Here is a 27323-nt window from a genome sequence, read left to right as displayed (position 1 = left end):
GGCCAAGGGCGGGGCTCAGAGCTTTTTGGTTTTGCTTGTTTAAAAACTATAAAATTACACAACTAGGCACAAGCATAAAACAGGAAATTAACATCATCCTTGTTCTGACAGTTACTGCAACAGTCGCCAGCAGAAAATATTCTTTTTTTAAACAACAGTTTTAGATTTAAGGAAAGGTCTATATAGCGTTGCATGGCAAAGATAAGGAACTAAAACCGTATACAAAACATTCCCATTTTGTATTTAAAAAAGGAAGAACAGGTATGGAAAGAGGAGAAAACACAGACAGAAACAGGGAGACAGAGATACAAGGAAAATATATTAAAAGTTAATGACGGTTGTTTAGATGGTAGGAGTCTCACGAGTGGTTTTTTTCCTTTTTTCCTTAGTTTCCAATATTTTTCCGGACTTTCTACAATGTACGTGCATTAATTTAGAAGCAGAAAAAAAAAGAGAGTTGTTTAAAATATTTCTGCTTTTGAAGTAATGTGAGGTTTTTTTTTTTTTTTCAAAGTACTATTTTCTTATGTTCATCTGGATTTTCCACAAATCTCTACACCAAGTACGGATTATTTTTAGAGTACGAAAAGTTTTATTTTAAAGTGTTATTTTGGGTGATCCAGCCATTCGGGGTATATACCCAGAAGAGCTGAAAGCAGAGACACAAAGAGGTATTTGCAGCCCCGTGGTCGCAGCAGCATGAGGCACCACAGCCAGAAGGTGGTACCCCCAAGTGTCCACGGACGGATGAATGGATTGACGCAACGCAGTGTCTCCGCACAAGGCAACATCAGTCACCTTGCAAAGGAAGGAAACTCTGACAGCTGCTACAACACGGGAGGACCCTAAGGCCGTGACGCTCAGTGACACAAGCCAGTCACAGAGAAGATAGATCCTGCGTGATCCCACTTAGGAGGTCCCTAGAGCAGTCCGATCCGTGGATTCAGAAGGAGAATGCAGGCTGCCAGGGGCTGGGGAAGGGGGAAACGGGGATGTGCGTCATGGGGGTGAAGTTTCGGTTTTCCAAGAAAAGAGCTACAGGTGCCGAAAAATGAGAATGTACTTAACAGTCCTGAACTTGGACCCTTAAAGAGGGTTAGGACCGTGAATTTTATGTTAGGCCTGTTGTACCACAATCGAACAAGAATGGCGTTTTGGGAGGCGCCTGGGTGGTTCAATCGTTAAGCGTCTGCCTTTGGCTCAGGCCGTGATCCTGGAGTCCTGGGATCGAGCCCTACATCGGGCTCCGTGCTCAGAGGGAAGCCTGCTTCTCCCTCTCCCACTCCCCCTGCTTGTGTTCCCTCTCTCGCTGGCTGTCTCTCTCTCTGTCAAATAAATAAATAAAATCTTTAAAAAAAAAAAAAAAAAGAATGGCATTTGGGAGAACAACCAGATCTCACGTGCCTTGTCATTGGCTGTGCTGAGACATGCACAGCACTGGCCATGACGTCAGGGTTTTGGACACAAATATGTAACTGAGTCTCATGGAGCCTTCGGATCTAACTTCCACTCCAGGAAAGTCAGGAGTTTAGAGGAACAAACACAGTGATGTCAGAAGGAAGCCACCAGACAGCCACCAGAGAGAGCCAGCGAGTGTAGACACAGTCCAGCGGCCGGTTTTGTCCACAGGTCACTGACATACAAGAGGAAAGCGGGGAGGGGGTCTGTGACACGGATTAAGAGTCTGAAGAGCCATCTCCACCCCATGCCAGCGTGGGCCTTGACTGGATCCTGGGTCTGACGAGCCAGCTGCCCCATCTGGGGACAGTGGGACCTTTTCGATTGGACTGGGTCATCACGACACTCAGAATGGCTACCGATTCTTCTGGACATCCTCATTCAACGTGATTGTGTAGAAAATGTCCTTACTGTTTAAAATTTGCGGTGAAATGTTCAGGAGTCATGTTTTATGAGATCTATCACTTGAGAACAATTTAGTCAAAAAAACTTAAAGATGAAGCAGGTATGGAGAACCCCGAGTCCCCGTCGAGCCCAGGGGCTAAGGGTACCAGGCCTCAACACTGGGTCCTCTACTTGTTGGTATCTTCTCTGCTTTTCCGAAAGTTTTCTTTTTTTCCATTTATTTTATTTGTTTTGTAATTTAAATTCAAGGTAGTTGACATGAGCGTATCGTTAGTTTCAGGGGTAGAGTTTAGGGATTCGTCAGATGCACAGAGCACCCAGCACTCATTCCATCGCGGGCCCTCCTTCATGCCTGTTGCCCAGTTACCCTGTCCCCCCACCCCCCTCCCCTCCGGCAGCCCCTTTTCTGAAAGTTTTAGAATGATCGTTGTGAGCACGCACACATGACATCGGTTACAGCTGACCTCAGCGGGGTGTCCTTTGGAGTTTCCTTTTAAGTGCGCATGCAGAGGCCCCCCTTTAAGGAGGGTGGCTTCTCCGTGTGCCCGAGGGGGTTTCTGGGGCTAAAGGCAGGGTCCAAGTGGCAGGATTTGGGTGCAGGGTGTGGCTGGGACCACAGTCCTGGAGGAGACCCATTCTCCAGGGCCCACCCCCAGCCCCTCCCGGGGGCACCATGCAAGACAGTACCTGAGACTGAACAGCCCCACCGGCCACCTCAGCAGACGCAGGAGAAGCGTCAGCTGCTCCAGGCCCAGGCAGCACTGGCTCAGCCTAGGGACAGAAGCCTGTTACTGGGGGGCTCTCACCGGGAGCCCCCACCCCTCCCCTGCCCCCGTGGGCGGGCCGATGACTCACGTGAGTGCCGTCAGCTTTAGGGACTGGTTCAGGCCGGCGGCCAGTCTGGGCACGTGCTCTGACCCAAAGCTGCACTGGCTCAGCCTGAGGGCAGAGGGGAAGGGGCAGAGCCCGGGTGAGGCCTGTGGGGCTGCTGTCCTGCTTCCTCCCATCTGCCCCAGGGCCCATGGGGTGCCCCACACTGAGGGCAAAGGCCCGGAATGAGGGCCTGAGAAGAGGCTAAAGATGCAGTTCCAGCTCTGGAAGCTTCCTATCTCCTGAGAGAGATCACCCCACCCCTGCCAAGAAAGGGCCGGGAGTGTCCCTTCCTGAGCCCTAACTCTGTGCCAGGCCCGGGCCAGCATCTGGACGCACCGATGAGCTTGCCTCACATGCGGCATTGCATGCAATTCCAACCACATCCTTTACAGGCCGAGAAACTGACCAACCCAAGGACACACAGCTGGTGAGGAATAAGGGCGGAATCGGGTTTCAGTCCAAGTCGGCCTGACTCCACACCCCAAACCTACCCCCGCGGCCCAACTCTGGTACTGCTTTACCCCAGGCTCCCATGGAGGGAGGAGGCCTGGGATTCCTGCTGGGGCCCCACCCTCCTGGCACTCTGGCCCTGGGTGGTTGGCGGACGGGACAGGGACCCCTGGAGACCTCCATGAGAGGCTGACATTTCAGCTGGGTGTGAAAGGATTGGGAGGATTTCATCTTGGAAAATACAGGGAAGAGCATGTCGGGCTGAGTGCCTGGCGGGAAGGAAGCTTTGTGGGGCAGTGCGTGTTCAGTAAGGAGTGAAGGTCGCTTGGGCTGAATGTGTGCGTGCTACGGTGTGTTGTGGGTGTACGTGTGTGTGCTGTGTGTTCTGTGGATGTGTATGGGTGGCACGTGTTTGTATGGTGTGTGTGCATGTGTGTGTGTTGTACGTGTATCTTTGTGGGTGTGTGCATGAGTGTGGTGTGGCCGTGGTGTGGGGTATCTGTTTTGGGGGGGTGAGGAGGAACACGATGGGAAGTGGCAGCCAGATCAGACTGAGGGAGAAGACCAAGCTAAGGAATTTGAACCAGATCCTGGGGGCAATGGGGAGCCACGGAAGGGCTTAGCGCAGTGGAGTGACCCAGTCCGATGTGTGCTGGGAAGATCCCTCTGGGTGCTGCGAAGTGAATGGATTGGAGGAGGCCTGGCCAGAGGCAAGGGCCCAGTTCAGAGGCCATGATCACAGCTGAAGGGAGACATACAGAGGAAGTGACCCGAGGCAGTGGTGGTGAGGCTGAGAGAGAGCGTCCCAGGCCACCAGGGGGTAATAATAACAGCAACTGATACAGCACTCAAGTGAGCCAGGGCCTGGCCAGGCACTTCATACATATCAATGCCTTTAAGCCTCATGATAACACTAAGGGGCAAGTCTTACTAGTATTCCCATTTTACAGATGAGGAATTGAAGCACAGAGAGGTGAAGTCACTTGTTCAGGGTCACACAGCTGGCAAATGGTAGAGCTGGGATTTACCCCCAGGTGGCTCCAGAGTCTGAGCTCTTAACAATGATACTCAGAAGCCTCCAGGCTTATAGTTAAGGCACGGCTAAGAGGCACCCATCAATGCAAAGGCCCAGCCCAAGGACTGGAGGTGTGGGGGGCTCGGGGGGGGCGCAGATCTGGGGGCAGCAAACCCAGGCAGTGAGCGTGAAGCAGGGTGTCTGAAGGGCCAAGAGAAGAAGGAGGCATGGAAGCTGCCCCAGGGTCAACCTCCTCTTCCCCATTCCCTCCCCTTGACCCCTCACCCCAGACCAGGCCTTACCTCAGTGTCTTCCCGGCCTCCTCCTGTCTGGAGAAGTGCATCCAGAAGCTTTGCTCAGAGCCCAGGCTGCAGAGAGAAGGGTGTGGGGAAGCTGGAGGCGCCACATTCCAAGCCCCAGGCACCAGGGGGTGCAGGAGGCAAGGGGGCTGGGCCCGTGGGGACAAGGGAGGGTAGAAGCCATGGAAGGAGAGACTAGAGGAGACCCCCATTCTGACACTGAACCCTGGCCTCCCCCACCCCGTGACCTCCCTGGTCCCCATGTCACACAGGCCTCAGAGGATGGAAACCATGATTCCCCATTCAGGGAACCCTGAGACTCAGAGGGGAGCAAGTGGCACCAAGGTCTTACTTCACAGAGGCCTCCCGGACACGTGGGCAGGAGGGGAGCGTCTTCACCAGGCCCAGGGCACTCTCTAGGGAGATGCTGTTGTGACTCAGGCTGGAAGTGAATGAGGTTCAGGATGGGGGGTTGGGGCAGCACCTCAGTGCAGCCCTGCCCAGCCACCCCCTCATCTCCTCTCCTCCAGCTGTCATCTCCAGGAGGACAGTCCTCAATGTCCAAGTGTCCACTCTCCAGGTGCAGACACGAGGTCCAGAGGGAGGCCTGAGGGGCACTCTCCCCTCACGAGCAGGACAGGCACATGGCCCTGAGTTCTCAGGAACTGCACCCACTGGGGCTGACACAGTCAGTGGGGCCAGGTGGGCAACTCCAGCCCCAGGGGCTCAGGGACACCCAGAGTCCAAAGCTCAGTTGCCTAGCAACTGCCGTATCTGGGCTCTGGTCGCTCGTTTCCCAGATTACTGGGGAGATCGGCTGAGAATGTGGGTGACTTCCTAGGGACCCTCCCTGCTGTGGGGACGTCTCCAACTCTGTGTCCCATAGATTTAGTCAGACGGGCTTCAGGGACAGGATAGACTAGAAGCCAGGACAGCTGAGGTGCTGAGTCAGCTGGTTAGAGAGACACTGTCACTTCTCTGTCCCTAAGTCAGCTTGGGTCACCAGGCTTTAGTCACAGCCTCTGCCTAGATGGGGGCGAGAGATCTTCCTCCTGGCTGTCCCCCAGGCCGCTCCTCACTTACTCAAGCGAACCAGAGATGGGCAACTGAGGCAGACATTCCAGGAGGCACTGGAGCCCGTCATCACCCAGCATGTTTGCTGAGAGGCTGCAAGAGGCGAGAAGAAGAGGCTGTTGGCAGTCCGATGTGCCCCTCAGCCGGAGCCCCCTCTCCACACTGACCATCATTGTACTCGACCCGCACAGGAGTAGCTCCGTGCCATCGTCACCGCCACAGTCGCTGCAACTGGACAGCACCATGCCCACCCCCACCGCATCAGCACCTCCGGCACCCCCAGAACGATCGCCCGGCACACGACAGCTCCTGCGCTGCCCCCCCAGCACCACAGGTGAGCGGTCCCCCTTTCCCTGCAGTGCCTGCTGCCCCCGCCCAGGGCCCCCGTGCCTCCCCCAGGCTTCCGGAGTCAGATAAAACCCCATTTGCCTTTACTGTGCCCTTGGCTCACAACAGGTGAAAACTGTAACTTTGAACAAGAATAAATTCTGGAAAAAAGAAAGATGTTTGGAAGCTGCTTTTACCCGGGAGATTTCCTTCTTTTGCTTTGGGAATGCAACACCGGATGGAAACTGTACTGAATACTTTATTTCCCTTCCTTGTATTTTCTACGGCTGCGGCTACACTTTCAGAACAATATAGGCGACCTGCCCCGGAATGTCTGATTTTTGTCCTGCATCTTTGAACTCGTTTTGTCCCTGATGATGACACCTTTGAGGCTTGTCTGTCTTTTTGGGAGAGGTTTTGAAAATTAAAAATTGGCTTGTCTCATAAAGCCATTTAATGAAGTAATCTTTACAATCAGAAAAGTTTCCCTCTACTATTGAAAACAGAAAAACCCAAAGACATACTGCTTATGTGTCTTTCTAACAATGATTTCAATCAGCCCCATTTCTCTTCTCTTGGCCACAGCACAACTGGAATTTAAATTGTGTGTGTGTGTGTGTGTGTGTGTGTGTGTGTGTGTGTGCTGTAGACAGCTCTCTTTACATCCTACTGGTCCTGAGCTGGACGCCTAGCAGTTGTGAGCACAGACTCATCATCATCCTCGCTCTGTGACCTTGGGCAAGTTCTTAAATCCTCTCTGTCCCTCAGTAGTCTCATCTATAAAATGGGCACAACAGGACCTAGAGCTTTGGAAGGATAAAAAGATGATGTAAAGCACTTAGCACAGTGGAGAAGGTGCTCAGGGGGTGTAAACTATTTTTATTTTTATTTTTCTACCCATGAGGGGGTTGTGCTATTTGGGCACCCAAGACAGGCCACACAGATCCCGCCTCTCAACAACACAAGAGCCCACGAGGCCCCACCCCCGCTGGCTCCGGGACCTTCTCAGGCGGAGCCACTGGGTACTTTTAACCACCTGCCAGGCAGACCAAGGGATTCTTCGTTTGGGTTCCCATCTGCCGGCAGAGCTCCAATGTCTTCATCATCATGAAGCGCCCGCAGCCCTTGTTGGAAGGGCTCCCCAAAGTATGATCAAGGGGTACACCCTGAACTGGCCCCATCATGGCAAGAGTGGGGAGTGGAAGGATGAAATGGGTACAGGGAAATCTTATGGATGTGACCCAGGATGCGTCCCAGGCATCCCTGTTAGCTGGCCCCGACAGGTGTTGAGTGCACGCACGCGTGCGCACCCACACACCCCTGCAGCGCCACCCAGGCCTGAGCTCCCGTGCTCCTCTCCCTCCTCCCCTGCCCCCAACTTACTCCAGCTGGTTGAGTTCTTCACATTTGCTCAGCAGCCAGCACAGTGGCTCCACGTGCTCCTGACTGAGGCCACAGTCCGTGAACCTGCTGGGGGAGGGGCAACAAGCCAAGGAGGGGCGCCTGAGCCACTCAGACCTGCTCTGCCCTGGCTTGTCCTGGGTGTGGCCTCCAGCTCCCATGGGGCCTCACCCAAGGTTGGATTCTCTGGAACTACCCGTCATCCACCACGTCCACCTCCCCCACAGCAGATGCAACCTGGCACCCCCAGGCTCCTTACTACTGGGGAACTCCTTCAGATGCAAATTTGAGGAACCCGGCCCAGACCCACTGAATCAGAAACCACAGGGGCAAGGATCTCTACGTGGTTGATTCAAGTTCAAGGTGGAGAGCCACAGCCCTTGGGGTCATGTTAATGACCAGACAAGCAGGGTGGGGAGGGAGAGAAGAAGGGTGATGCCTGCTCTTGCCTTTGATACTGGAATTGAGGTAAAGGGGATTCAGAGGTACAAACTTCCAGTTATAAGTCAAGGGGATGAAAAGTACAGCGTAGGGAATATAGTCCATAATATTACAATAACGTTGTATAGTGACAAGTGGCGACCGTCCCCATCACGGTGAGCGCTGCCTAAGGTACAGAGCTGCCCAATCACTAGGTTGCACACTGCAACTAATACAACGTTGTAGGCCAACTACACTCTAATAAAAATGAGTAAATAAATAGCCACACACAAAGTAACAGAAAGTCTGTCTCTGAAAGGTCTAAATTGAGACCACACAACAAGGTAAACAAAGGACCTATCACCAGCCAACTAAAAAAAAAAACCAAAACAAAACAAAAACCAAAACAACACAAAACAAAAAAACAGGGAAGAAGAAGCAGAATCTTAAAATCAGAAAGTACCTAAAATCAATATCTCAAATTTTTATCGCTGTTCCTCTCCTTCCTGATTTTCCCCCGGTTCCTAAATTCCTGATTATACTATTATTAACTTCTTATTTTTAAAATCAGCTCATTCTTTTCATTGGATGCATTTTTTGTGAAAGGAAACCTTTTATCATTCGCTCAAAAGGAAAAGTGGCACGTACGCCACAGACCGCAAGCATAAGGATGCATGAAACGGGAGCCAAATATCATTCCTAAATTTGAGCCAGAATGTCCTTGCTGGGGCTTCTCTCCCTTCACTAAAAAGGGGACTCAGCAAGCATTGGAGCCGTGCTAAGGTCACGCCAACACCCCATCCAGACTTCCTCATGGCCTTAATCAGAATGAGAAGCGAAAAGGGAAAAGGACCTCACGAAGGGACTCAGTGACATTGAACCACCGTACTTGTGCCCAACCTCCTAAAAAAAATCCCCTCATTCTGTTCTCTGTCCTACATTTTGGAAACCGTGGGCTTAGAAACAATCTGGGCATTCTAGAAGTCAGGGGTAGTGTTGGGCTAGAAAAGGAGGTGGGAAACTACAGCCCAGGGCCGCCTGGTTTTTGCAGCCTAAGAATCATTTTTCCATTTCCAAATGATGGAGAAAAAAAAAACCATCAAAAGAAGACGACGTCCTGACACACGTGCAATATACGAAATCCAAGTCTCCGCGTCCACGAACAAGAGTTTCACCAGCACGCGGGCACGGGCATCGCTTTGCCTATTGTCCCCGCTGATTTCAAGCTACAATGGCGGGGTCGGGTGGCTGTCGGAGAGATCGTGCGGCCTGTAAATCCAAACTCCTTCCAATCTAAGCTTTACAGGAAAAGTCTGCCTGCCCCGGGGCAAGGAACACTGCAGAATGGCCTGGGTTCAAGTCCCAGCTGCCCCCTTCCTGCCCTGTGACCACGGCTTATAGGACGTCATGTGTAGGAGGCTCTAGAATGGTGCCCTGCAGCTATTCGACGTCTTGATTCTCCTATTTATTGTTACTTCACAGCTCTCTCAGCGAGCCAGCAGCATCAGTTACCAGAAACACCATCTCTGCGTGCAAAGGTTGCCCTCCTCATCCTCCTGCCCCTGGGGCAGCACCTCCTCCCTTGCACCCAGGCAACCGGGGAGCATGGGTCCAGGAGCCAGCAGGGCAAGGATACTTGTGTCTATGAGTGCTCCACACTGCACACATTGTCTCAATTAATCTTTGCAAACACCCTGCAATATGGTGGCTCCCTTTCCAGCTGTGGAAGCTGAGGGTCACGGAGGTTAAGGAGCTCGTACAAGGCTCCAGGCCCCGCGGAGCTGGGATTTAAAGCCTGGTGGGCCCGCTATGAAGTCCTTTCCCTTGGACTAGGCCCCTGAGCCCCGGTCTAGTCGGACAGGTACGCCTTATTTGCTTTGCCAAAGCCCGGCCCTTCTGGACCTCTGCTGCTTTATGCTGGAGGAAACGAGTCTCCTTGCTGGGTCCTTTCAAGAAATGCCCCACGGCAGGCCACCTGCACTCTGCTCTAGGCATCCAGGAGGCGGGTCTATTTGTCCCCAGTACCAACCAGCTGCCCGGGCGCAGTTTCAGGGACTTACCCACAGCACTCGCCTTCCCGCTCCTCGCTAGACTTGAAGTGCAGGGTCACATGACACAGGGACCTGGCACAGACAGTCCCTGAGTCAGCCACCCTCGGCCACAGCCCCAGGATGCCTCTGGGGCCTGGCACCCCTTCCTCCAGAAGCCAAGCCCCTGATTTGGGTCCTACTGCTTCCATCCTACCCCCTTACACCCACCAGACAGGACACAACCCGCCAAGACTAGACCCGGTTGTCCTAGGGCCAATGCCCACCTGAGATCCACCTTCTGAACCCGTGGGCACAGGCTGAAGAGGTCGGCCAGCAGGAGGGGGCTCTTCGGGGACAGGCTCGTCTGGCTTAGCCTGGGAAGGAAAAGAGTGGGGCCTTATGTAGGCAAGCTGGAGCCAAGCAAGAGTGGGCAAGTAGCCTGGATGGGCTGGGCGGGAAGGGGAGAGAGGAGAGGGAGGGCTGGTGGGTCAGCAGGGCAATAAGGAGGAAGGCAAGGACTCGAGGGGGACAAATGGAGACGTAGGGTCAAGCACACTTGGGTTTGAGCTCCAATTATGCTTTTGGCTGTGTGTCCTTGGTAGAGTCACTTAACCTCTCTGAGCCTCAGCTTCCTTACCTGGAAAACAGGACTACTCGTGGTGTACCTTCCTCTAGGGTGAGGACTTGACCACATCAAGGGCACGATACCCGTGCTTGTTTTGTCACCGTATGGTTTCTGCGCTCAGGCACAGACTTAACAGGATAATTCGTGGTTGTTGGGGTTGTACAGCAGGGGGTTCCGTGGCATTGCAGACCTCCACTCACTAAACCCCATTCACAGCTCTCCCTCTCCCCATCCGCGTCCCCCATCACGATAACCAAAAAGGTCTCCATGGTCAGCTATCACAGGCATCAGGCCCGCGCCCCCCACCCCCCCAGCTGGGAACCGCTGCCTCAGAGACAGTGAAATGGCTCCATCTTGCCCTTGGAGGCATCCTTGGCCCCTCCACTTCCCTTGCCCCTCCACTTCCCTTGCCCCATAAACCCTCCCTCGGCTTGTCTTCCATTCCACTCTCAAGATGCACCCCGAATCTACCTGCTTCCACCCCGGGCCCACCCATCCCCGGCCCGCACCATCTCCGACCCTCCACAGCCTCTTCCCTGCTCTCATTTCCACTCTTGTCCTCCAACCGCTTCTCTACCCAGCAGCCAGACTGAGCTTTTGAAAACACACATCACGGGGCACCAGCGTGGCTCAGTTGGTTAAGCGTCTGCCTTTGGCTCAGGTCATGATCCCTGGGTCCTGGGATGGAGCCTGCCTCTCCCTCTCCCTCTGCCTCCCTCTCACTCCCTCTCCCTCCCGCTACCCCTGCTCGTGCTCTTTCTCTGTCAAATAAATAAAATTTTAACCAAAAAAAAAAAAAAAAAAGAAAAAGAAAGAAAACACACATCACACCTCTGGCTTTCAAGTCCCCTTGGACAAAACCCCCAAACTCCTCCCCATGGCTCCCAGGCCATTTGTAACCTGGCCCAGGTCCCTCTCTCCACCTCCCGTCCTGCCACAGTGTCTGCCACAGAGTCCTGTGGCCTCTGGCTGTTCCTTGAGCCCACCAAGTTCAATCTTGCCTCAGGGCCTCCTATATGCTCTTCCCTCTGTTTGGAATGCTGTTCTCTGCTCTTCACAAGGCTGTCCCTTTCCTCCTTCAGGTGGAACCTTCGTATCCCTCCTCAGAGGCATCCCCTGACCACCCTCACCTTTGCAGACATTCTTTACCACATTACCTAGAAAAATACCTTATCACTGTCTGAATTCATCGTACTTGCTTTTACTTGCTTATTGTCCAGCTCCCTTTACTACAAGCTAAGCTCCAAGAAGACAAGGACCTAGTCTTTTTACCCCCCTCTCTGCTGTGTCTCCAGCCCTCCAAGCAGTGTATGGACCGAGTAGTATGAAGCGTGAGCCCTGGCGTGGGGCAGGCTGGCCACCTCATTCCAAAGACAGAGGAGATTCAGGGGCTGATGCTGTGTGATGTGGGCACGGAGAAGTCCCTCCCTGGTCCGGGGTTTCCCACCTGCTGGTCTTAGCATGCCACTTTGTGTGTCCCAAGAAGCCCTTCCCATCATGGGGGCCGTGCGTGGACGCGAGCTCTGCCGCCTCTGCCCACCTCTAGAATGCTACACGGCTCCTCCTTCCCTTCCCAGTAGGACGCGGGGAGAAGCAAGATCCTGGCTGTGAAGTGAGCTGCCTCGGGCGTCCCAGAGCGCCTTAGCATTGGTACTTCTGTTGCTGTTATTAACGGTATGATTTAATTTCCCGTTGTATTTTTCCATCCCAGCTGCAGCTGCTTTCCCCCCGCTGGAAGAGTATTTAAAGTAAATCCTTTTTAAATTCTAACCAGTCTGCACTGAAATTAGAAAGTCGAGTTCTAAATACTTTGGAGGATGCTGCTTCAGTTCCCCTTTGGCGGAGTTAGACAGTGACCTTTAAAAACCGGTGTGTGACACAGACACCACTTACATCTGTGAGGTCCCTTTCTAGGAGCTGGTGACCTTTCCATGGGTGAGGAGAAGTACAACAGCCCATTTGCCATAGACCCGCCATCCTTCAAGGTGCCTGGAGAACACCTGTCTTGTTGGAGCCCCAGCCCTGGGGGAGGAGTTGAGGAATAGGAGTCCCATTTGTCAGATGAGGACACTGATCACACAGCACCCCCCATAAGGTTAGTAAGGTATTGGGAAGAGCTCTCAGCTTTGCCAGATAAAACAGAAGAGCCCAAGGGAAAGGAGTGGTTGGGAAGGAAGGGACGGGTCTGCCAGCCAAGAGCCTCAGCCCAGCACAGGGACATGGGGAAACCGGTCTTACTGCAGCAGGCGTAGCTGGGGCAGCCGGGGCAAGTGGTGCAGCAGGGTCTCCAGGCTCTTGTCACTCAGGACCTCGCAGGACAATCTGTGAGACAAAGCATCTGAATGAGGCGGGGGAGCCTTGGGGAAAGCTAGGAGTGCACCCTGACAGCCAGAGCCCTCTGGACAGGGGTTGCCTGACACATTCCCTCCAAACGCCGGGACCTTGAGTTATCATTGAGGAGGAAGGAAAAGGAAGGTCATGTAAGTTTGGAAAGTGCTGGTTAAGCCAAATGAAATAGTTTCCTTTGCGGCAGGGCTTCTCAGAGTTTGAGTACGCTGCTGGGCACTGTGACCTCCCACAGGGCTCTGACACTTTCCCCCCCGAGTGTCATGGACTCGCAGGAGTATTGTTTTGAGGGCGCTCTGCAGAAGACGCTTGCTAGGAAGACCATGCCACCTTGACCCACGGTGAAATGAACAGTGGCCGTTCAGGCCCGCGGCCGGTCAGCAAAGGATCCAAGGTGCAGGTTAGCTTGGGTCTCTGGTAACCCAGAGACCGACCAGCTGATCACGTGTCAGGATAATCTATCAGAACCCAGTCCACTTGGGAGAAACTCCAGATACCTGCCCTTCGCAGTCAGCCTGGGCTGCAGGACCGGGACAAGCAGTGTGTCTAAACGCCCTGGGATTTACAGAGCCTCTGCAGGGGTCTGGAGCAACTTCCCCACTCCCAGGGGCCTTTGGGCTGTGTTTTCCTTGTGCCTTCTCCCCCTTTGCCCTTTGCTGTCCCTGTTCCTGTCCCCTGCAGACTGTCTTTTCCGCTCACTGGGCCCTCCAGGGGCCTGGCCCACCTCCACCGCGTTATTTGCTGGTTGGGAGTGACAGTGGGAAGGGCAGCCTATGATTCCTCAGGGCAGGACTTCTACCAGCGCCCAGGAACCTCTAGGCCCTCTGTCCCAGGCCTGGGCCCGGGGCTCCAAGCACCGGCAGCACAGGGGGCCTTCACTGCAGGGTGGTTGGTCTGCAACACCTCCCCGCATGGGTTCCCACCAGGCCCCCAGTACACAGTGCTATGGCCTCTGGCTGGGTCAGTGTGGGCTTTACACACTTGTTTTTGGGTTTTTTTTTTTTTTTTTAAGGCAGTAGCAACTTTACCCATTACAACATCTCACATGGAACGTCAGGATGTGGCCAGGTAAAGGAGACCTGCCGTGGTAGAACGTGGGGTGGGGGCCGGAGCCCCATCACTCTCCCTCGCATCCAATTACTGGAGTTCAGCGTTAAGTACGCGGTCCCAGCACTCTACAGTTGGCAAAGTGCTTTCACGCTATCACCCCACTTTCTCTAGCCACAGCTGAGGGAGGGGGGCCCTCAGACCCCTGTCTGTGCTCAGACCCCCATCTGTGCCTGGGGCAGCTTACACAAAGCCTCCCGCCGCAGAAGGTGAGCCGCGGCAGACACTGACGTCCAACTGTGTCCTTGTGCCCCCTCCAGGGCCTGGCCGGGTGCCTGGTAAACAGGCAGCGCTTAGCAGTTACACAATAGAAGACAGTGCTTTCTGCAGCACTGGCTCCCGCGCTGCTGGAAGCAGCCTGGGTGTCCGTCCGGACTCTAGAGAGGACGGCTGCAGAGCCTGTGCACATCGCAGCTGTGGATGGCTCATCGTAAAAGGCACAAGTACAAAAACATAAAACGCACAAATACTCAAATGTTGTGTAAAAACACATTAGAGACAATCAAAGGCAATTAAAAACTCACGGGCAACTTGATGATTTTAGTACGTCATATAATCATGTAAATATCTTAAGTCTGGTTGGAGGGGAGGGGAGGGCGGTGGGGATGGAGATTAAGGAGGGCGTGTGATGTAATCAGCACTGGGTGTTGTAGAAGACTGACAAATCCCTGACTTCTGCCTCTGAAACCAATAATACATTATATGTTAATTCATTGAATTTAAATTTAAAAATATATTAAAAAAAGAAACAACAGACCTCCCCTAAATATTTTAGGTCTGGTAATGGTTTAGTGGCTATACTAAAAAAATAAATAGAGGCACCTGGGGGGCACAAAGTGGCCAGCTCTTGGTTTCAGCTCAGGTCATGATCTCAGGGTCGTGAGATCGAGCCCCACATTGGGCTCCGTGCTGGGTGTGGAGCCTGCTTAAGGTTCTCTCTCCCTCTCCTTCATCTCATGCTCCCTCTCAAATAAATAAAATCTTTTTTTAAAAAAGGGTAATCACCTTTTAGCTACATAAACTACAACAACCACAGACGAAGTTAGGAGGTGTCTGGGACTTGCTTGAAAACACTGGTTATGCATGTGTGTGTGCTGGGGCCATGGCATGGGAATTATTGAGCAAGGTAGATGGGAACTGAGGGTCCATTCCCCCACTTGCTCTGCTTTCATATATGCTCCAAAGTAGCCACAGTAGAAGTGGGGATTTTTTTTTTTTTAATTAAAAAGTACCTTCACAAAGTGGGGAAATCTGGGTCAGGTGGTCAAGGTCAACGCCAACAGTGCTAAGTCGACAGCATGCACCTCTGAGATGGGACGAGAAGGGTACTTCGCTTCTGCGGTCTTCTTCCCCCAGACCCAGAACCCCAGTTTACCCATCAGAAAAACATCAGACACACCTACACCGAGGGACATTTCACAAAATGTCTATCGAGTACTCCTTCAAAGCTGTCAAAGTCATGAAAAACAAAGACTAAGAAACAGACCAGAGAGGCTGAGAACACGATGCCTAAATGCCATGCGGGATCCTGGATGGGATGCCGGGTCAAAGAAAGGGTCTTAGGAGAAAAACTGGGGACATCTGAATAAAGCCTGGAGTGTGATGAACGCAGCAAGCTTGGTTTCTCCGTTGTGACAAATGGATCATGACGGGTGATATTAACCGCCCAGGGGCCACGAGCGGAGGAACTCTCTGGACTAGCTTCACAACTCCTCTGTAAATCAAGCCTTAACCTATTCTAAAATAAACACTTTATTAAAAAGTTCACAGACTCCACATTCCGGGGAAGTCACGACATACTGCCCTGAGACAAGAGCTCGCTGCGGAGATCCGACACAGTAAAATCCTGTGTCTCTTAACGATGTCAAAACCCCCTTGTTCCGGGTCCCTATGTGTGTGCACATGGAAAGGGGCATGGAGGGACGGACACCAGGTGACCGAGGATGAGCTGCTCGCGAGGGCCAGGAGGGCATCAGGGATGGGGGCGGGAAAGCAAGAACGATGACTGTCGTCAGTGGGAACACCATGTCAAGTGAAGCCAGGGAACGCAGCCGGTCTGTCGCTCTGAATGGGCAAACACTGAACAATGCGCGCAGACAAGGGGGGTCGCAGGGCCCAATGACAACACTGACCGGATGTGGAGAAGGGCTGATTTAGGTGAGGCAAGCTTGTCTCCGATTTCTTTATTTTAAGGTAACTGTTGTGATAACATTGTAACAATGAGGACAAAGGAAAGGCTGCCCATCTCTGCAGATGACAGAGCAGAGACACAAGGAGTTAGAGCCATGTGCCCAAGGTCACCCAGCCTGTAGGTGGCTGAGCTGGGACTCCCGATTCCAGGTCCAGTCTCCGGTCACAGACCCAGGGGGTTGTGGGCCGGGCGAGCGGGTAACCAGGAGACGGAGGCCCTGAGTGGGGGCTCTCAGAAGTGACATGTTCCAGCCACGGAGGCAGGCACAGGGGGTGCCAGGGTGGGGTTCCAGGGGTGGAGGAAGCAGACTGGGGCTCCCAGGTGCCCTGAGTTGAGCAGATGGCGAAGGGAAGCCCTGGGCCCAGCGCAGCCTCTCCTAGAAGGGCAAGGTGCCCTATGGGGGTGCAAGGAGCGTGCTACCAATAGGTGAGGGGCGGGGTAGGGCTACAGGGGCTGGGGACCAGGAAGGACTCCCCTGGCCTCTAACCAGGACACCCCCATGCCAAGTCACTGGGCAGGTGCCCACATTGTGCCCTCTAGGGCTGTGCCCTCCTTACTTACTTGACTTCCAGAGGCCCCGGGCACTTCTCCAGAGTCTCACAGAGGCGGGTGAGGCTCAGGGGCTCCAGCTGACACTGCGAGAGGCTGAAAGGGGGCAAGTGGGCCAGGCAGGGGGTCAGAGAGGGCCCAGGGCCCTTGTGCAGCCCCAGGGGCTCTCCCCTTCTCCCTGCACCCCTCCTCCTCAACCTCCAGGGTGCAGGGTCCTCCCCTCACAGGGCACACTGTGCGCCCCAAGTCTCCCCTACAGCCCGATCCCCACCACTCGGTGACAGTAAAGCCCCCCCCCCCAAGTGCCTAGCTCCGCTCCAACACCTCCCCTCTGCCCCTGCCTGAGTCCGAGCCACCATTGTCACTTGCCTGGACCACTTTAACACCCTCCAGCTCCCCTCCTGCCTTCTGCAATCCTTCTCTGCTTGCCAGAGGCTTATCTTTTAACAGTGCAAATCTGACCTCACCTCTCAGGCGCTTACGCCCCCTGTGGCTCCCTATTACTCTCAGGCTGAAAGTGGAAGGCCTTTTCCGTGGTTCACTCGCCTCCACTGGCCCTGCATAACCCCCAGCCACACTGACATGCTTCTCCAGAGCTAAGCTTTCCCTCCTCAGGGCCTTTGCCCAAGCTGACCCATCTGCTGGGACACTTTCCACTCCTCCTCCCGATAACCCTGTGTGGGCCCCAGCTGAGGTGTCTCTCTTCCTAGGTGAGGAAATCAAGGCCCAGAGAAGGGAGCGGCCCAGCCATGGTCACACAGCCACAGCAGAGCTGGGAAGTCTTCTGGGAATTCAACGTGGAATCTTTTCTCTGGGGAGAACGCTGGCCCTGGCAGCCCCCCTCAGCGGCCCTCATACTGGCCCCCTTTCTTCTCCTTCTCTCAAACTCTCTTTCTCCCTAGCCCTAGCCCCCACGCTCTCCTCACTCCCTGACTCTTCACCGTATCATGGTTACCCCCCAAAAAGAAGAGGGTAAGACAGTACCAAAAGGTCCTGGGGACGCAGCGCTGACCAAAAGCCAAGAACTGGGCTCCAGCTGGGAACTGTGGCAAAGATCCACCAGCCAGTCGATCCCTGGGAGTGGGGAGACCATTTTGAGAGCAAAGTTCACATCACACACATGGAAGACAAGACTCAGAAGTCAGGGCTGCAGGGGGCCTAGGGACAATCAAGTCCCTCCCTGTACAGATGGGGAAACTGAGGCCCATGGAAGGGAAGCCAGAGTGAGAAAAGCCAGCAGCTTACACCTGTCTGGGCGCAGCACCTGGCTCGGTCAGGGGGAGCCAGGACAGAGCCCCTCCTCTCTCTGATCATCCCGGGGCTTCCATTCTCTAGGCTTCGAGAACCCAGAGGGTTCCCAGAAAGGGAGATCCTGGCCCAGGTCGCAAGACTACCCTGGCCTCGGGCCACTCCAGCTTCAGAGAGCTGGCTGGTCTGGCCATGCTTTCCCCTGACACCTTAGCTGGGAACGCCCTCTGCCCAGCTGCCCAGCTCTGCGTTAGGCCGCCCCTGTGCCTGCCAACCTCCTGTGAGAGACCAGGGTGCCCGGCCCCACTAGGGGGCAGATGGGAACATCTGTGCAAAACTAACTATTCGTTGTTTACTGCAAAGGTGTGGAAACTTTCTCAGAGCACCAGCGGTTCTCAGCTTCTCGAAGTGTGCTTCATACCAAGTGTGAAGGGCGGTGACTCATACGAAGTCGGGAGTGTGCAGAGGTCTGCGAAAGTCCCGAGGGGCAGAAGCCCAGCTGCCCTCCCCCACCGAGCAGCCCTGAGCGAGCGCCCGTTCTGCCTCACGCCCACCATCATCTCCCTCCCCGGCTGCCCTGCCTCCTTTCCAGACAGAGCTAAGCGGCTGATTGCTGCGAACTGACGGACACGGGGTACATTTGCAGAAGGGGCGCCAGACCTGGGTGGGTTACGCTAGGGCCAACAGTGGTCAGCATGGGGCTGGGGTGGGGAGCACCCATCCTCCCCCCCCTCGGAGCTCTCCCTCCTCACCTGCCTCTTCTGTCACCTCTCAGGACTACGTGCTGGCTCTCAGAGCTGCAAATGGAGAGGAGGCAGCAGTGAGAGGGACCAGACGGCCTGGTCACGGAGGGCCTGTAGGGCGGCCCACTTTCTCGGCAGAAACAATATACAACATACTAAGCGTGACAACACGGACTGAGCCACATACAAAGCTCGGCACCACCAGGACCCTTTCTATGCTCACAGTAACACTGTGCGGTAAGGACGTATCCTTATTCCTCTTGGACACGTGAGGAAACGGCACAGAGAGGCTCAGCGACCTGCTCAAAGCCGCACAGAAGGTACACGGTGAGCCTGGATTTGAACCTGGTCTGTCTGTGCCCACACCTCCTGCTGGGAAGGGGAAAGCGGGGGGAATGGGGAGACCCCACTGAAACCACGGCTCCTCCGCACGGCTCGGCCCTGGGCTGCCTGGCCGGGTGACTTCCCTTCTACATTCCCATCAGCTCCAGAGACCCCATGACGGAGACGGGTCCTTGAGCACTCAACCACCGTCAGGGAGCTTCCGGGTTTCCAAAACAGTCCTCCAGGACCCCCTGGAGAGTGAGCAAGGGAGAGTCGCTGGATCGTGTCCCGGGGAAAACTTGGAGAGATGGGAGTGTCCTGGGGCTACTTTCTTTCATCCGCCCATTCACTCAGTCAGCAGACACCTCTCACATGCTCTCTGGGCCTGGTGCCACACAGGGCCTGAGGAAGAGGCGACACTGGGAACGGGACAGACAAGCATGGTGGAAGCCGATGGCCCGTAGGGTCAGAGGGCAGGGCAGGGGCCCAGAGGCACACTCACCTGATGTCCAGGTGCAAGAGCCACTGCAGAGTTGCGAAGCACAGGGCCAACATGAGCACCGCATCCAGGGACAGACCATTCTCACTGAGGCTGGAGAATCACAGGGGTGACATTGATGGAACTCACCCGAAACTCACAAACGCCCTCTTTCTGGTCACAGCCCAGGGCAGGGAAGGGCTGTCCCTGAGTCCAGACGACAGAGTTCACTGAACCTCAAATGGCCAGAGGGCACCTCTTCTAACTCCCCATTGTACAGATGGGGAAATCGAGGCCCAGAAAGCAGCAAGGTCTTGCCCAAGGTTATGAGACATGCTGGCGACAGAGCTGAGCTTAGAACTCTGGTTCTCTGGGTCTGCGGTGAATCTGGGGAGTGTTTTCAGGCTGGAGTTGTGCCTCAGTTTCCCCACCTGATAAAAGGGCGGTGCCCAGTGCAAAATGAAAATGCAGGGGCTCCTGTTCAAAAGGCAGGAACAAAGGTTTTCCTTTCTTTCGGGTCTGTCAACTCTGTCATGGTGTTTTCTATTTGCCATTTAATGTTGCCCTCCTCTGGCACGGGTACGGGTAGGTGAGCGTGGATCTCACAGGTCAGGGGTTAGACGATTTCACAGTATGGAGAAGGTCACATGGGAATTTGCCCCAAAGCACCAATCTACATATAATTTGCCTGCCTGCGCATGCATGTGTGTGTGCGTGCGTGTGTGTGCTTGTGCGTGTGTGCCGGCATGCAGGCCCAGAACAGGCACAGAGGTCATCCCTTCTTCCCAGATCCCCCATGAAGACTGAGCAGGACGGGCCCTCTCGCCACAGCACTCATTCTAAAGTTGTAGCCAAAACCAAAGGCTGCCCCTCCCTCCCCCGACCTTACACTTAAGGTGCTCCCTGGGAACCCGGGGCCAAGAGAGGGGATGTAACTTGCCTAAGGTCACACAGAGAACCTAACAGTTGTGAGCTCTCTCCAGGGCTCCTCTCACTTTAGCCCTGAAGAGCTCAGGAGGAGGAGAAGGATATGTGGGAGCCCAAAACACAAGGGCCTTCTAGCATCCAGAAACTCTGGTCTGTTGCAGGCAAAGTCTGGAGGCTCCTGGCCTCGTCCCAGAGCCTCCCTCTTGCACTGAACATCTCCCCAGTCTCTGCTCTCCAGCTGCCCTGGGCACCCTGCTCGGGCGTCCTGTCCGGTACACATCCTCCCTAGCCAGCCTGTATCCTAGCAACAGCCCCTCCCTGCAACCCAGGGCCAGAAGGGCTGCCAGTCATTAGGGTAACTAACCGTTAGCTAACGCTTCCCCCCTTTGCTTGCATGGCCCCAGGTGGCCTGCGCCTCCCAGAGAGCCTGTGCAGAGCCACAAGGTCAGGTTTAAGAAGTAAAACCTTAGATCAGCAGCTGGATCACTGAGTCCCAGGGGCCAGTCTCTCTTAATGAGACTCACAGCAGCTAAGTACCCTCTGTAAGCACTGACCACGTGCCAGGGACTGGACCGGGTGACTGACATGTGTTTTCTGAATAACCCCAGGAAGGAATGAGACAGGACACAGAACGCCCCCTACACACACACACACACAGACCCCGCTCCTGATGAGGACAAGCCTCAGAGGCTTTGTCTAGCTGGCTACTCACTCCAAGGACTGCAGAGCTCCCAGCCCCGGGAGCAGCTGAGCCAGCTGGGCTGCGCCTTCGTCCCCCAGAGCATTTCCTGAGAAGCTGGGAGGGGCGAGGGGAGAACAGGTTAGTGGAGGGTGGGCGTGGGGCCGTAGGAGCTCTGTCTCTCCACCCCTGGGAGACAGCGTCTCCTGAAAGTGGCACCGCGCCCCTGGGCTGCCAGGCCCGATCACAGCAGATCTCACACGGGTCCACTGGAGGTTCCCCCATGGTTTCCATCCTGAGGTTTGTGACCCTTGGGGGTCGGGTCAGGGCTTCAGAGGGGGTCATATGTGGGGACCTACATTTTAGGGGAAAAGGTCACAACCCTCCCCAGACTCTCTAAGGGGCTCCTGATTGCAGCCAGGAAACACCGCTGATCGCAATCTTAAAAAAAAGTCAAAACAAAACCCCACACATGAACACCCACTGCGGGCTGGGCCCCACCCACCCGCCCTCCACCAGCAGCCACTCACTCCAGGTGACTGAGGTGGCAGCTTCCTCTCAGCGCCCTGCAGAGCGGCTCTAGGTGCTTGGCTTGCAAACCGCAGTGTGTCAGCCTGCGGAGGAAGAAGCACAGCCCCTCAGAACAGAGGCGACAGTGGCCACCACCCCCAGGGACACAGGCAGAGAGGTTGGCATGAGAGGGACAGGGACGTGTCTGGCACCCAAACAGAGAGACGAAGACTGACCAACACACAGCACACACATAAGACCTCCCACATGGGCGGTCAAGAGCCAGAGAGAGTCAGGGACACAGGGAGAACAGGATGGACAGACACCGAGATGAGACACAGAGGAGACGGATGCAGAGACACACATGCACACGCATGCATGCACATGTGCTTATGCACACACGCACAGGCAGGGGTGTGCACACACACATGCACAAGCACACACACAGGTGCACACACATGCACATGCATGCATACACACACATGCACGAGCACACACACATGCACGAGCACACACACATACATGCACGAGCACACACACATGCACACAGTGTGCACACACCACACACGCACACACGCATGCACACATGCACGAGCACACACACATGCACATAGTGTGCACACACGCACATGCATGCACACATGCACGAGCACACACATGCACAAGCACACACACGCACACATGCACGAGCACACACACATGCACAGTGTGCACACACACCACGCACGCACACATGCATGCACACATGCACAAGCACACACACAAGCACATAGTGTGCACACACGCAGATGCATGCACACATGCACACACATGCATGCACACACAAGTGTGCAGACGCACATGCATGTATACACGCACACATGCATGCACACATGCACAAGCACACACGCGCATGCACGAGCACACACGCACAAGCATACGCACATGCACGCACACATGCATGCACACATGCACGAGCACACACGCAACGCCAGGGGAAGACAGATAGATTGACAGAAAGGGCAGCAAAGACAGAGAAACAGAAAATATGAGAGAAACAAGGAATAATAGAGACAGACAGGGAGATTCAGATGGACACAGAATAAAAGAGAAGGCTGGAAGAACATCGATGGGACCCCTCTGGGGGCTGAGCTCAGCCCCAGGATGAGGAAAGAAGGCACCACATATCCCCATTCTCTCCATCCAGAGTCCCCACAACCCGCCAGCTGCAGGAGGCTAGGAGAGCTAAGAGGAGTGGGGGCCCCCTAAATGGGGAAGGTCACTGAGGGGGCTGCACCGTGAGCCCCGTGTATGGTGGGCTGAGCAGGGGAGGTGGGAGGCAGGGAAGCTAGGCCACATCTCCTGGGTATGGAGGTAATGTCCTCCAGGGAGCCCCTGGGGCTGGAGGCCTGGGGACAGGCTTTGAGCAGAGAAAGGGACGAGGTAGGAACCGCACCGGAGCTCGCAGGCCATCTCTGTACCTGATTCTGGTGGGGTGCAGGAGCGGCTCAGAGGGCATCAGGGGCGTCAAGCTGACCCAAAGCGCAGCCCTGGAGGGACACATATCACGGCCAGGCTGAGCACATTCCCCAGCCACTGTCTCCAAGTCCACGCTCAGCCTTACCTCCCATCATTCCGTCTCTACACGACGCCTGGAGATGGCCAGACCCTGGTTCCACCTCCCCACCCCCGGCTTCCTGGCTTCCTGGCTGTGACCTGGGACAAATCACGAAGCCTCTCACTGGGACAATGTATGTGAACTGCTTTAGAGTGGTGCATGCCAGAGGGAGCCAGAAGATTCTGACCAAAATCAGAGCTACCGGCTGAGCGATCGGCAAATCCTTGGGGTTTGTGCTGAAGGACCTCTGGTGTCTCTCACACAGCTCCCTGGCTACCCCGCCCCCGCCCCAGCAGGCCGTTTCTGCGTCACAGGGAAACGGGGAGGCAGTCTGTCCTCTGACACTCCCCCTCTGGGCTGCATCCCTTGCAAGCCTGCTGGCTTCCTGCTCCTTGGTGAATCTGTCGAGGTCCCCTGAGAGTTGAGTGATGCTGTCCGGCTGTGGAGCTGCGGAGGTCAGGGAGGGCCTGGCACGGGACGGGGCCGGATGGCGTTGGGCCCTACCTCCTCCAGATCCCCTTCTGTTGGTCCTGCTCTGGGGCAAACGTGAGGACCGCGGTTTTGTGCAGCAGGCTGCAGAGGGAGAAGAGAGGAAGGAGACAAGAGGCTTACGGGGCTCTGGGGGCTGTTTTCTAACCTGGCCTAGAGGGACTTCAGAGGTGCCATCCCCTGCCTCTAGCTCTGGACACTTCCTCTGACTCTGCTGTGACTGCCGGAGCTTTGGGGCACCTGAAATCTTCCTACTACAGAGATTTTGCTAATGTATCAACCCTTGTTTCCTGGAAAGCCCTTGAAAGAAAACTTGAGTTCTGCCTTTCCTCTGCCACAGGCTGAAACCCTCCTCCCTCTGCTGTGTGCTCGCCCAGAGCACCCTCGGCTGAGGGCACTCCCCCGAGGGCGGCGAGGTCACTGCCAGAGGTCACGGCCAGCTCCGGGACAGGCGCTGACAGTCCACATGGGGCTGTAACTTACAGCAGGAGCGTCCCTAATCTCGCCTGTGTAAACTGAATGTAAAACACACATTTCCTTCTTTCTTTCTAAGATTTTATGTATTTATTTGAGAGACAGCGAGAGAGAGAGAGAGAGAGAGAGAGAGAGCGCGCACAAGCAGGGGAAGGGGCAGAAGGAGAAGCAGGCTCACCACTGAGCAGGAAGCCTGACGCGGGACTCGATTCCAGCACCCTGGGATCATGACCTGAGCTAAAGGCAGACACTTAACCGACTGAGCCACCCAGGTGCCCCTAAATATACATTTCTTATTGCAGAGTTCATGCTTCTTCCATGTGGAGAACTTACAAATTATAGTAAAAAAAGAAGAAAATAAAAAAATCACCCACTACCTCTTCTGTCAATGACCACTGATAACATTTGGGAATGGGTCCCTCAAGTCTTTTGTTTTTAAAATGCAATTAATGTTCTTTCTTTTTTCCTCTTCTTAGAAAATGGGATTAAAGGACAGATTCTCATTTAAAAATTAGTTTTTCAAGAGGTAGGTGAACCAAGGGTGACAAAATGTTGATAATTACTGGTGGGAACTATGGTGTTCACCATTCTCCCTACCTTCTGAGTATGTTTGAAAAGATAAAAATGGTGAATTACAATTATACCACAGTCATCCCTCTAGACTTAAATTGTACCTATATCATCGGTTTTCATTGAGTTTTTCTCTCTGAAGGTAACTCAGTTTACTCACCTAATATTCAACTGCTATGTATTTAAGGTATGCTCATTCTTCCCTATTATACCCAATAGTGAGGCGAGCGTCCCTGTATCTAAATGTGTCTGCACCAGCACGCTGATCTCTTCAGTGTAAATTCCTGGAGATGAATGGAGCGCCATTTGGAACGAGCTAAGGATCCTTTATTGGATCATTATATACAGTGAATCAAGGTCCCCTAATCTCTCTTTTGGGTTAATCGGTGCCTCTCTCCTCCTTTGAGGGGTGTTTAAAGCAGGGACCACCCTACTCAGTTAAGAGCCCCTCTGGGTGGGGATTTTACTGACATTAATTAGCATCTGCCCTCAGCTCCCCAGACTGAATCCTGAGACCTACAGACATAGGTTGGGCCCTGTCTCAGGTCAGGTTCCCTAGAAGCAGAGCCTGAGCCTCTGAATGGGGCAGAGGGACAAGTGTCACTTGATCACTTGTGTATGTGATGCACAGAGGGCCCGCTCCCGGGAGAAGCTGGTAAGGGACCAAGGGAAGCAGGACAGAGCAGGTCCTCAGCCTGATCCCACGGGGAGCTCTGGAGCATGAAGGGTACTAGAAGTCTGTCCCGCCTGAGGCAAGGGGGCTGAAGGGTGATGCCTCTGCCTCTGTCATTGGCCACTCCTGCTTGGGGGAATTGGGCGGGTAACCGCCCAGGCATCACTGGCTGCTATCAGCCCGGGGTAGTTTCCTGGAGAAGGTATAAGCTGTGAATGGCCAACGCCCATAGCAGCTGGGAAAAGAGGGTGTGGCCAGGGCTCCCGCAGCATCTTCTCCAGGTCCCAAAGGCCTGGGCCCAGAAAGAATGCTAAGGTCTTAGAGAGAACGATGGGAGAGCCCCAGAGCTCCAGGCTGCAGGCAGGAGTGGGGACCAGCGGTGCACCGGGAGGTCCTACCTGATGTGGAGCTCCGCCAGGGTCTCGCACGTGCTCGCCGCACTCAGCACACAGTGCACCCCGTCCACGGAGAGCCCGTTGTCGCTGAGGCTGTGGAGAGGAGGGAGGGGGTGGCAGTCAGCAGGCAGCTCAAGTCCCCAGGCCTAGACAGCTCCAGTCCCCTCCTCCTGGCAGAGCAGCTTGCTGGCTGTCACTCTTGGGATGTCCCGGGTCCTTAACCAGGGTGTCTTGAAGGATTCCGGCCCGCGTGGATGAGCCGAGAGCTGCACGACCTCGCTGCCCCACTCAGAGAACAGCATTCTACAGCCTGAGTGAGAACGGACTCACCGTTTTCATCTCTCTGAGCCTGTTTCCTGGTCTGTAAAATACCCACCATTTTAACCCCATTTTACAAATGGAGACACTGAGGCCCAGAGACATTAAATTGTGTTAAGGCTACTAAGTGACAGAGTCGGGATTGAATTCCAAGGCGAGGCCCCAAACCAGTGTTACTCAACCTCGGCATTCCCTACCCGACCCACGCTTGGTGCTAAGACCTCAGCACAAGCCACCAAACACCACCCCACCCGGCACCGCATGACCACAGCATACCCAACAGCCCACGACCCTTTCTTCCCTCCCATCACCCCAACAACCCACCCCTTTACCTCGGCACTGTACCCCCACCCTCACATGTCCCTTCCCACTCCAACAGCCCCAAATCCAGCCCCCCCAAACCCTAACGCAAGACCCAGCACAACACCCCACCCCACCCCACCCCACCCTAGGGCTGTTGCAAGGATGAACTGGAATGCAAGCCACTGAGGTACGAGCAACACGCTCGACACACGCAAAGGGTTTTAGCAACTGGAACTGAGACAGAGGCCAAGGCGAGTCATGGGCAAACCACTCCAACTTCGCTGCGGCTGGGGGAGAGCTGCTCAGAGGAGCAGCCCTATTTCTGGTGACTGCAGGCGTGCAGACCGAGGTGGCAGGGACCAGCTGGGGCTCTCTCCAGGGCTCCCCCGTCACCCAACAGTAACGCGGCAACTCACTCCAGCTTCCTGGCAATGCGCAACTGAGACGCGGCCTCTGCCATCAGCCGACAGCCTTCATCGTCCAGCTGGTTTCCTGAAAGGCTGAGACAGAGGGGCCGAATGCCTTGTGCTGTTGGGGTGGGGTCCCTCCTTGGCCTCTGCTCTCACAGTCCCTCCTTGACTTTAGCCAAAGCAGCACTCTGGTAAATGAGCCCTAATAATGACGGAGGCTGCAAGGCTGGGTACATGTCCCGCGCTGTCCCAGATGCTTCTACCGTTACTGGGCATTGGACCGTCATAAGGACCCTGTGAGGCAGGCACTGTTATTACTCTCATCTTACTTATGAGCAAACCAAGGTTTAGAGCAGTTAAAGCACCTCCTGAAAGGCAGACCTGGGATTTGAACCCACGCAGCCTGATTTCACGGCCCTACCCTCAACTGCTTTTTTATGCTTCAACCTACATAACTGCTTCTTATGATAAACTCCATGGTTACAAGGGCATCAGATCTACCGTGGGGATCAGGGAAGGTTTCCCTGATGTTTGAACGACTTGCTTGAAACACTAGGAACTCAATAGGTAAGGGGTGGGAGAGAGATGGGGGAAGGGCGTTCCTGGTATCGGGAA

General features: G+C 54.6%; 1 protein-coding gene across 15 annotated transcripts in view; it reads right to left on the bottom strand.

The window, feature by feature from the left end:
* Positions 1–27323, bottom strand: part of NLRC5 (NLR family CARD domain containing 5) — an 85724-nt gene that overhangs the window by 14648 nt on the left and 43753 nt on the right. For 12 of the 15 annotated variants that reach the window (XR_004619191.1, XM_034639287.1, XM_034639289.1 and 9 more), the window contains 19 exons: positions 26715–26798; positions 25681–25770; positions 23581–23649; positions 22940–23008; positions 21500–21583; positions 21003–21086; positions 19388–19477; positions 18571–18615; positions 17555–17644; positions 16583–16666; positions 12616–12699; positions 10037–10126; positions 9783–9845; positions 7285–7371; positions 5584–5667; positions 4853–4942; positions 4504–4569; positions 2719–2802; positions 2551–2634 (listed from right to left, as the gene is read on the bottom strand). Coding sequence is in view for 14 of the 15 variants with exons in the window: in XM_034639287.1 (XP_034495178.1) it covers positions 2551–2634; positions 2719–2802; positions 4504–4569; positions 4853–4942; positions 5584–5667; positions 7285–7371; positions 9783–9845; positions 10037–10126; positions 12616–12699; positions 16583–16666; positions 17555–17644; positions 18571–18615; positions 19388–19477; positions 21003–21086; positions 21500–21583; positions 22940–23008; positions 23581–23649; positions 25681–25770; positions 26715–26798 (1521 nt within the window). In the remaining variant the exon portion in view is untranslated. The remainder of the gene's footprint in view (positions 1–2550; positions 2635–2718; positions 2803–4503; positions 4570–4852; positions 4943–5583; positions 5668–7284; positions 7372–9782; positions 9846–10036; positions 10127–12615; positions 12700–16582; positions 16667–17554; positions 17645–18570; positions 18616–19387; positions 19478–21002; positions 21087–21499; positions 21584–22939; positions 23009–23580; positions 23650–25680; positions 25771–26714; positions 26799–27323) is intronic. The other 3 variants (XM_034639290.1, XM_034639291.1, XM_034639292.1) reach the window with 3 other exon arrangements.

Source organism: Ailuropoda melanoleuca, chromosome 12 (assembly GCF_002007445.2).
Source record: "Ailuropoda melanoleuca isolate Jingjing chromosome 12, ASM200744v2, whole genome shotgun sequence".
In the NCBI taxonomy this organism is placed as follows: Eukaryota; Metazoa; Chordata; class Mammalia; order Carnivora; family Ursidae; genus Ailuropoda; species Ailuropoda melanoleuca.
Note: the sequence above shows the minus strand (reverse complement) of the source record. Positions and strands in the feature narration are given on the sequence as shown.